Below are 11036 nucleotides of genomic sequence, written 5' to 3' on the forward strand. Positions count from 1 at the left end.
CCAAGAGCAGTTGGTGGTTTCAAACTGCTGACCTTACAGTCAGCGGCCCAACAAGTAAGCACTACACCACGAGAGCTACATAATATCCCTAGGAATGAAAAAGATTCTTGCTAGAATACTGCTTAATTTAAATAACAGAAAAAACACTAGGTTGTCCTTGAGTATTACTGAGAACTTGAAGCTGTCACTAAAAAATGTACTCTCTACCCGAGATCTAGTGTTAGATGTGGCAGATGGTTTGTACCTGATCCTACTGTCCCCTCTCCAGTGTGCTCAAGGGGATGGTAGATGCCCTCTCATATTCAAAGCTGGAACTGCCCAGCTTGCAGATTCTTCCCAGATATCCAGCCAGTAATCATTTAGAGTATGTCTCAAGTGACCAAGTTCAAGACAAGGAAGAATACACATGAGACAGGTATAAATTGCTGATGATCTATATTCTATCACACAAATGTTAGCACAGTAAACAGCAATATAGTAAGCAAAAGGGAAAATACTATCCCAGAACAACAGCATAGAACCACAAGTATAAGAGATGCTGAATGCTTTGGTTGCTGTAGGTTATTTCTAATTCTCAGTGGGAGTTCATCAGGGGAGCCAGCTCCTAACAAATCATCACTGGTGCAGTAGGCACAGTTGTACAGCAATAAAAGTAAAGATTATAGTAAAGTCATAGAGAACATGAGAGATAGGAGAGAGATTTAAATAATGGAGTCAGACAAATGTCATGGTAGTATACTCACCTCAGTCTCACTTGGTGGTCCACGTGGAGAGAGAGAGATATTTATTGCTAACGAAGACCTATCTATTCTCTGGGGGTGTGCAAGCCCCTTAATTATAGGTGAAGACATACGTCACAGGAAAGGGTTGTGCTATAGGTAATATAGTAATGGCAGGAGGGTGATCTAGGGGTTCCTATGCTAAAGGAAGAGAAAGGAATAAGGGTATACATTTGACAAGATGGGCTGAACCTAGATTCATGATGGCGGCCTAACTTTGGATGTCACTGAACAAGTTTGACCTGTTCTCTGGATCTCCTTAGAAACCATTATCAGTAGGGTGTGAACCCCACCCATAGGGACCAAACCAATGGCCACAATCCTTTAGGGAGAAATAGCCCATTGTCTCTAACAGCAAGGAATGGGCCCTACCTGTGGTGGGTCCAGACAGTTGTCTGGCAACTGACTGCCTTCAGGGAGGATGTCTCTAAGCATCTGACCTCCCACCATATACTGGCAAATAACCTCTAATGTTTGGCATGTCTTTGAGGAAGACAAAGCTGGGGAAAAGTCTCTTCATAATCCCACAATTCCCCCCTTTTGTATTATATATAAATTCAAAAAGAGCTACATGGGCAACATGGTTATTTTCTGTACATTGAAAGCTATCAAGGCAAATTTAATGTCCAAATTAATATAGTCAAAAATTCAGGCTTATGGTAAACATTTTGAATCCAGACACAGGGGGATAAAGTCCTCTTATGCCCATTTGCTATTGGGGAAAAGTATGAGAGGAGTTGGACTCCCAGGCAGGAAGAAATAGAGCCAATAAGAATGTCTGCTTCTATAGGGAGATAGAATCAACCATTTCCTCACTTTAAGGCAGCACAGCTTTAAGGGGGGAAACTGTGGAAATGATAGACAACCACAGGAAAATATTCTCAGACTATATCTCCAACCACCAGAGTGGCAGTCTTCCTCCCAAGGAATACTAGTTTTCCAGATTCCCTTCATACTAGTCAGGGAATTAGTCCCAGTCTTATTTCCCTCAGTGCTGGTTTCCCACATTTCCCCCTTCTGAATTAAGTTTAAGATTTAGTAGGTCACGTAGGCAACATGGTCTCTCTCCATATCTCTTAGCTTCCTATAGAAGCAGCATGAGACTGTGAGCATCAAAAATATGATGATAAACAACACAGTCAGACTGGAACTTAAGCTATGTGAAATGCTTTGAGCCCCCAGCTTGAGGATCCAACCCTTCCATGCCATTCACCAATTGCTTAATCATATCAAATCCAGGAGATGCCTCAAGCTTATCTTTAAACGTATGGAAAATATCCTTTTTAAGTTGATCAACATCTAATGAAAAGTCTCCCTTAAACCATTGCAAATGTTTCCTAATCAAATCCGAATCATGCAATGTCTTATTATATGGGTAAGGTGTTATACAAAAATCAGTCACATTCCAATCACATTTTAGCATTAATTGATGTGGCAAGTGCATTATTTGATCTCCCAACCACTGGACAGTTTGCTGCAGCTCTGCTACTCTTCCCCACCCCCCAGTTCATCATCCACCTTTCCTGAATATTCAGTTTTGATGGACTCTTGTAGAGCTCCCCCAGCATCGGCAGTAGTGGTGACAATTGCTGTAAGTCTGACTATAGCTGTGATTAACATTCCACAAATCAGCGAGGTCTTTTCAGCATCTCCAACACCACTTGCATCATGAAGGATGATTCTGGACTGCTCTCCCATCTGCGCTGCGTCTCCACTGGGACTCACACCGCCATCCTGCTTTTTAGGATGAGGGTGCGGTCTTTTGAAAGATTTATAAGCAGAGTATGGTTAATGCAAGTGAAAAATTTGCAATTATGGCAAGTGGCACTGCAAGCACTTTCATGTACATAAGGCAGCTTTATACACGAGACTATGTATCAAGACTCATTCTTGTAAAAAGTATAACTATAGCCAGATTGACTCGCACCAGTAAAGCTTCCTGTGTAGCCTGTTAATGGCTTAGTGGCAAGCAGTAATTTCCCCAAATCTCACTGTTCAGATCCTGTCACAGGCTTCAGTAACCTGGGGTGGGGAGGTGCAAGTTCCCCTTCATGCCAGGCCATCAACTTTGACCTGGTAATGGCAATGCTATCGGGGGTCTTTTGCCACTCACAATCACAGACATAATCACATTAGGTGATGTTGGATTCCTCTGAGCAGTTAGAAACTTTCCATGGGGGCCCCAATCAATAATAGTTACAGTGTCATTTCTTAACACCTTTCCATGTGGGCCCTGACATTTGAGCCATTTGAGTCTGTCAGCTATGACATGCCGGTAACTCCTAACTTTACAGTTTCCATATCTCCTCTCCCTCAACAGTAGTGGAGTTTTCATATTCTGCAAATGCTTCACCCATTATCATATAGAAGCCATAGCTGGTTTCATTAAAGACCAGCTAGTTATTCCATGCCTGAGAGTTAATGGCTAAACAGCTAGGGCTGGCGCCCACACATAAAGATAGAGTTTCAAAATCCAGAGGTAAATTTAAATTTTTGCCTTCCTCATCAGGATGTCTGAATGTTCCCCCAGATCTCAGGGTACAACATGAGTTTTCCTCCTTTCTTCTGGGTATTGCTGGCTGAAATGAAATCTACCTATCTCCTTAACCTATGAAAACATAAACAAATAGCCCCTCCCTTTGGGGTCTCAGCAACCTGGAAACAGAACCATGATTAAGATTGGGTGGCTTCTTCATTTCTTTCTTGTCATTCATCTTTCTCCAAAGGTGGTTGCATCCTTCTAAAGGGAGTCCATCAGCTTTATTCTGCAAAAACGTAAATGCATATCCCCTTTTCCAGGTGACAAATGGACCTGGATCCCAAATGCAATTTCCATCTTCTTGGGACTCCTTAGGAACAGCTATCTCTGTAGAAGTGAAAATGCCTTTATCTGCCCTAATTTTGTTTCAAGATTTTAGTAACTAAATATTTTTAAGTTAAAATGACTAACTGAGCTTTGTCACACATAAGATTCCTCACCACTCCCTTTTGTTTTTTCAGTGGAGATCTCAAAGCATTGCTAGCAATCTCAGTTAGCTTGCTTGGTTAGGGACCAGTATAACTATTTATAGATCATTGCTATGTAAATTTCTTCTCCCAGCTCTCAGAGAATTGAGCCAACTAACTATAACTAATTGTGAGAACTTCTTACCACTCACAGGATGATGTGAAAGACTGAAAAATTTCTTAGTAAGTTTGCTCAGCTCTTCTTGAAATAACTTATTAAGAAGATATTTTTTCCTCCAAGTTTACCAATAAGGTTACAGGTTCAATTAAGCTGTATTGCTCTTTAGACTTTTTAACCTGTAGGATTTTACAATCTTGCAATATTCTGATCTGGTTAACGTTTCTCATTCCTTCCATGCTGGATTTAGAGGAAGGTAATGGACAGGTGTTAGGCCCTCCTGAGTGCTCTAAGGAAATGGCCCCATATCCAGATCGGAAAAGCCTTTTTCCTCCAATTTCTAATTTCATGTGGGGGTGCTGTTCTTTCCCCACAATAGCATTCCAGATGACCCCTTGATTTAAAGCGTGATCAAACTTCTCAAGCATTCTTTCCTGATAGTATAAAATTTTACTCTAGAAATGCAAGGAAACAAAAGTTGGCTTAAGCAATCTTCCTTCTTTATAAACCATAGTATATCAGATTTAACTACTGCCTTAATTTCTTCTTAATAATCTTGATCAATAATTACAGCAACAATATAAACACTTTGAGAATTTAGTTTGGACTTTTTTAAACATCCTAATGTTCTTTTAGGTAGTGGACCCCTATTACTACTCTTAATGATTTCTGATTTAATCACAGCTTTTAGCATTCCTTCACGACTCTGATCAACTCCAGTATCAATTTGAATTCCTTGAGTACTTAGGTTAAATCTTTCTGATAGAAACTGTATTACTCTTTCAATAAGAGGCTCCTGCTTTTTAGAATCAACAAACTGCTGGGAGGGTTTCTGAGCCCTCTTTTGGTTAGTCAAACTTACTCTAGTGAGAACAGAGGCTGGGGTTTTGCAAGTTTGGCTAGGTCTGGTCCCCTGCCATGATATTGGGGGATGCTTGTGATTGCTACCATTCAAAGATTCTTTTGCTGGGATAGGTAGAGGCTTTGCCTTTAGAGCTCTGCTGGGTCAGGCTTGGATCAAGCTCTGTTCACAGGGGCTTGGAGCATGCCCTGCTATGCAATTTTTGGCTGGGCATTACTTCTTTGTAAATGTCTCTTATTGCTTTAGGGCTGGTACCCTGACATATGGTGCCCATCACGTGGGGCCTTGTAGGAAAATAACTCTTTTGAGTTATATCCCATGGAACAATTATACAGCCTCATCAGACAGAGAGGGTGAATCAGGAACTTTTATTGAGTGTTGTTGTTTTTTTTTAGTGTGTTTTTAGTCTGAGTGAGATACGGATCAGGCAAAGTGCAAGGATACAGAGTATGGTATCACTCTTTGCCACCTCTTGAAGAAACAAAATGTAGTGGTAACAAATGAAAATTAAAGAGTTTCTACAAGTGACAAAGAAATGTAATCCTTCTTTTCCAGAGTCAGGAATCTTTGATATGGAGATTTGGGATATGGTATCCAATAAATTAAGAAACGCCCACAGGGAGGGACAGAGCATAACCATGGAGACCTGGGGCGCTGTGGGTAAAGATTAAAGCAGTATTGGAGCCTCTGCATGATGATAGCGAAAAGAAACAAGACCAGCAGAGCAGTGAGAAATATCTAAGCTACACAGACTTACATCAGGTGAAAAGCAGGCAGAATGGGTACCAGGCAGATGGAAAGATTTTAGGCATAGCTGAGAAAACAAAATCTGAATTAAAAGGACATATCAGACTAGAAGCATCCATGCCACCACCAGAATATAGCATAGAGAATCACAATACAATCAAGAAACTCAGTGCTGGAGGGAGAGATGAGATTAGATCTAAAGAAATACAAATGGAGAGATTTAATATAGAAGGTGAGGTTCTAGAAGTAAAAAGCAAAGGGGCAAGGAGTAGGAAGGCACACGGGTGGGGAAGAGTATAGCTCAAGAAGCAGATTTAAAATTCAAAATGGTTTATCCTGTTAGAATTATATACATGGACCCTGACGAGCAGCACCACAAAAGGAATCAAGAATGGTGATCTACTATCTTTCCCTTTAAGCTACTGAAAGATCTCAAACAAGCAGTATCTAGTTATGTTCTAGATTCGCCATTTGTAATTAGTATGGTAAAAACTCTGGTGGATATGAAATATTGGATATCTCGTGACTGGAAAACACTGACTAGCACGTGTCTTTGCCCTTCAGAATCTTTGCAATATGTGTAATGAAGCAGCCCTTGCTAAAGCCCGCAAAAATGCAGAAAAGGGCATAGATATAGGGGTTCCTCAGCTGCTAGGAGATGAGAATTACATCACAATTGAGTCACAATTAAACTTTGATGAGCAGACTTTCACACAAGTATGAGAAGTCTGTCTAAAGGCCTGGGAGAAAATAATACCATCAGGAAGCAGGCGGCCAAGTTACAAGACAGTAAAGCAAAGGAATGATGAGCCTAATATAGATTTTATATCCAGGTTACAGGATGCCGTCAACAAGAATGTGGCAGACAAAGGAGCAGCAGATAATCTTATTCTTACACTTGCATTTGAGAACGCAAATTGATCATGTCAATCTGCTCATACAACTCTTACCACAATCCATACATACATAAATTGTGTATAGCACATTTATACATTCCTTGCCCTCACTATTCTCAAAACATTTGCTCTCCACTTAAGCCCTTGGCATCAGTTCCTCATTTGCCCCCTCCGTCCCCCCTTCTCCCTCCTTCAAGAACCCTTGATAATTCATAAATTATAATTTTGTCATATCTTGCACTGTCTGACGTCTCCCTTCAGCCACTTTAACAAAAATATTTTTAAAACAAGATTTCCATAATTTTATGAGTTAGGAGACATCATATCTACTCCTTGAGACCAAACTTCAGTTTCTTTTGTATCTCTGTCTCTCTTTGTTTCTGTGAAGACACATTTTCCTATATTTCAGATTGCCTTGGCTTCAGCACAACTGATACAAGTGGAAAAAATTGTAAACTTGCCCCTGATTTTGGTGGAAGTGGAAATTCTGGTCTTCTTATGCAATACCCTTCACATTTACTTCTGGCAGCAGCCCAAACATTTGTTCTTTGAATTCAACCCAGGTAAAATAGTTGCATTCAATGGGAAAGATAGGCTAGTGTCATCTAATTCCATTTTACCAGCGAATTTAATTCCCTGTAGCTCCTACAACAAATTATCACAAAATGTTTATCTTAAAACAGCATAGATTTGTCTTTACCATATTGGAGACCAAAAATCTGAACTCTGTGTGTTATCGGGGTGACAACCTCTCTAAAGGTCCTAGGGGAGAATTTATTCTGTGCCTTAAATCAATGAAAAGAAATGTGTTATCATAGCTTATAAAATACAATCCTTAAAGAAAGCAATTCTCTTAGACTTAATCTGTATTTCAGTGCCATTCCTATCAAAATCCCAGAAGATGTTATGTGGGAATATAAACAGAAACAACTAATACAGTATGGATGTGCAAATTACAGAGATCAGAAAATGTGGAACACAGAATTAGAAGAATATGTCTTGGAATAGATAGATAATCTCAGAGCTACAATAATAAAGAGACTTTGTTATTATAAACAAAAAATGCATGGAAACCAAAAATATCTAAACCCACTGCTATTGAATAGATTCCAACTCATAGCAATCATATAGGGCAGAGTAGAATCAGAAAAAACTATTCCTTAAGGCTTACCAGATGGTAAATCTTTATGAGAGTACCCATCCTCATCCTTCTCCTGCAGAATTGTTAGGGGGTTTGAACCACTGCCCTTGCACTTAGCAGCTAAACACTTAACCCACTATTCTAGCAGGACCCATTAAAAAGACATTTGAGGGTAAATAAAAAAGTATTGGTACTAAAGTTTCAGAACATGCATTCATGTGTTTATTCTAAACCAAATGTCTCTGCCATAGGTGAATAACTGAAAACCAGTTCTCTTTGTAATACATCACTTGCTTTAGAAACCATTAAGGATGAGGGTCTTTTCTACAAACAAAGACCAATCAAAATAGTGGCTTCTAAGGGAGATCCATTGTGCCAGTTAAATTCAAGGCTGAGAGGTAAGTGCAGAATGTCCCCTTTGGGGATTTCAAAGGACTAATCTTAATGGATTTTATAAAAGGATGCAGGAGATCATGGAGACTTGATAGGGAAAGTGTGAAGAAAATTGAAGATTTCATTGATGAGAAAAGACCTGGAAAGGTGCACTGAGAATATTCTTCCCTCACCAAGACATGCACCTATTTATCCTCTATGAGCAATTTATTGGGAAACTTTACCCCATTCACCCTATAACCCTGATCTTGCCTCTTTAGACATTTTTAAATTGTTCTTCTCTAAACTCAGACAACAGTGCCAAGGAACATGATTGGAATCTCTTGAGAATGTCCAAAGTGCTGCTTTGGTGTGGTATAAAACAAAGGGTACTACATTCTTCAGAATAAAAGGTTACAGGCATCCAAATGCTGCTTTTAGCCAGAATACTAACCTAGATAAAGGAGGTGTTGGAAAGCAATAGCTTCACCTTTTCACATGTTTGTTTGACAAAAGTTCCTGTTATTTGGTAGCTACAGTTTTCCAGCTTACTCATTGCAACAATGGTATAGTTTTAGGATTCTAACTGAATGGCTTGGAGACATCCATACATATGAGGGGCCTTCCAAACTTGTATGGAAAATTTGCACTAAAATATAATGGACTACAACATGTCCTAAAAAGCAAAGAGAGCATTAAAATAGTAAGTAGATTGTCATCCTGTGCTACTATTCATTGAACACCTTTCAAACAAGAAATCAGAACTAAAGCCCAATGACCACAAATTCTGTAACTGTGGGATTGCGTCATCTGCTTCTTCTCACGCTAAGGGGTTTCAGCCTTAAGTCTGAGGGAGTACTAGTCTGGTGCTTTTGTGAATGAGCATTAGTGAAAGCTCTGCCCTATGCCCAACCTTCATTAGTTGTGTAAATAATGCTCACAGTCATTTAACTTTTTAATCTGTGCAAGATAACAAATCGTGTATTGAGATCTGAAAAGCCAGATTATACACGTATAATTTCAGACGGTTCCTGGCTATCAGAAAGCTTAGCATCGGGGCTCTCAAAGATTGTATTAGAACAAGCAGCCAACTATGTAAAGCATCAACTAGTTCCACATGGAAGAACCCCACCGGCCTGTGTGATCCAAGGATTGTAAATAATAAAATACATATACAAAAGAGCAAATGGTATCAGTTCTTAAATTGTGAACACCCTGTTTTCAAAAGACTATGGATGACAATGGAAGCCCCCAAATCCATTATCAGGGACCACGCATGAATTAAGCCTTTAGTAATTCCATTCCAAGCATAGTCAGGGACATGAATAGCCTTGTTCTCAGACAGAGAGTATTGTAAAGTGAATTATAGATGAGGTAGTTAGGTTAAAATTTCACACCTTATGAGTTAATATCTATTTTGACCTATTTTAAAACCTTTTTGTATTTTCAAGCTGTTTTTAGTATTTTCAACTTTTGTTTCAATTTGAAAAAACAGGCTTTTCTGTTTGTTTTTTCCGTGTTGGGGATTTTGTTGTTATTGTTTCTTGATTTTGTTTTGTGCAATGTTCTGTATATGAAGTCCAAGACACGTGAATCTATAGGTACACTAACTAGGGACATGACAGGGGAAGTTTGGGGGGAGATAACAACAATGAGTAAGAGAAAGAAGAAACTGCTCTGAAATTGGTTGTGGTGATGACTGTACAACCTCTTTTAGTATGATGGAACTATTAAATTGTGTGATTTATATGCCAATAAAACTATTAAAAACAAAATAAAATATTCGAAAGTAAACTAAAAAATGATAATGGGGTATCTACATGAATATTTTGATGTTCCCCTGTTTTTAGACATGACTTCAACTCATTGGTGAAAGGTTTTTTCCTAATTAACCACAGTGTTTAAATGACATTCATTTGAGTACCATAAAAAATGACTTCTACTTCACACCATTGACAAAAGTTATATTTCAGGGGATAATAGGAATAAATGCAGAAGGTATAATAAAGTTTCATTGAGACTATTTAAATGTTCTGTCTTTACTTTGTTATACCATTGGCTTTCTCTGATATAAATGCTTATGAAATGATTTTATGTATGCTAACCAACGTTTTATAAAATGAGTTTTTATTTAGCTTCAATTTCTTGATTGGCTATGTTCTCCTTTCCCATTATATTTTGACCTTGTCTCCTCACCAGGAATGAGAAGGGTCCCAACAAAACAGTCAGGTTTTTCTTCCTTTAATCATCTTTGTCAGAGCAGCTTTCATCACTTTGTTTCTTAAGCTATAGATCATTGGATTGAAAGTCGGGGGCACTACGGTATAAAAAAAAGTGAGCAAAAAGTCGAATCCAGTTGGAGAGTCAGAAGCAGGCTTTAGAAACTCAAAAACACTTGTAGAAACAAATACGATGACAACACATAGGTGGGGGATGCAAGTAGCAAAGGCCTTGGATCTTCCCTCAGCAGATGGCATCCTGAGCACAGCAGAGAATATACGTGAGTAGGAGAGGCCAATAAAGATGAAGCAAAGAAATGCTGCCAAGGCCAGGAAGGCAGAGACCCCAAGCTCCTGGATGTAGTCATTGGAGCAAGAGAGTTTCAGGAGTTGGGGGACATTGCAGAAGAACTGGTGAATGACCTTGGGACCACAGAAGTGGATGGAGAAAGTAGCAGCTGTATGCATGCCCCCAGAGATGAACCCACTGGTCCAGGCAGCTAAGACTCCATGAATGCAGGTGCTGGTGTCCATGATGGCTTCATAGCGCAGTGGAAAGCAGATGGCCACATAGCGGTCATAGGACATCACTGTGAGCATGGCCATCTCAGCACAACCAGAGAAAGTAAATGCAAAACACTGCAAGATGCACTCCCAGAGAGAAATCGTGCCACTGTGCATGAAAGAGTTGCAGACGAATCTTGGTACAGTGGCTGTAATGTAGCACAGATCCAAAAAGGAGAGGTATTTAAGGAAGAAATACATTGGTGAGTGGAGGCTATTGTCGACAGAAGTCGCAGTGATAATGAGAATATTGCCAATTAAAGCCACCAAATATAAGACTAAAAACAAAGAAGCATATAAGACTTCTATCTCAGGGTTACCAGAAAAAATCA

At 39.4% G+C, this 11036-nt stretch overlaps 1 protein-coding gene across 1 annotated transcript in view; it reads right to left on the reverse strand.

The window, feature by feature from the left end:
• Positions 1-10113: 10113 nt before the first annotated feature.
• LOC101657188 (olfactory receptor 14J1-like) overlaps positions 10114-11036 on the reverse strand; it is a 7625-nt gene continuing 6702 nt past the window's right edge. The window contains 1 exon segment of the mRNA XM_004717747.3: positions 10114-11032. Coding sequence (XP_004717804.3) covers positions 10114-11032 — 919 coding nt within the window.

The sequence above is a fragment of the Echinops telfairi genome, unplaced genomic scaffold, assembly GCF_000313985.2.
Source record: "Echinops telfairi isolate 266 unplaced genomic scaffold, ASM31398v2 ScPeMD7_7453;HRSCAF=8491, whole genome shotgun sequence".
Lineage (NCBI taxonomy): Eukaryota > Metazoa > Chordata > Mammalia > Afrosoricida > Tenrecidae > Echinops > Echinops telfairi.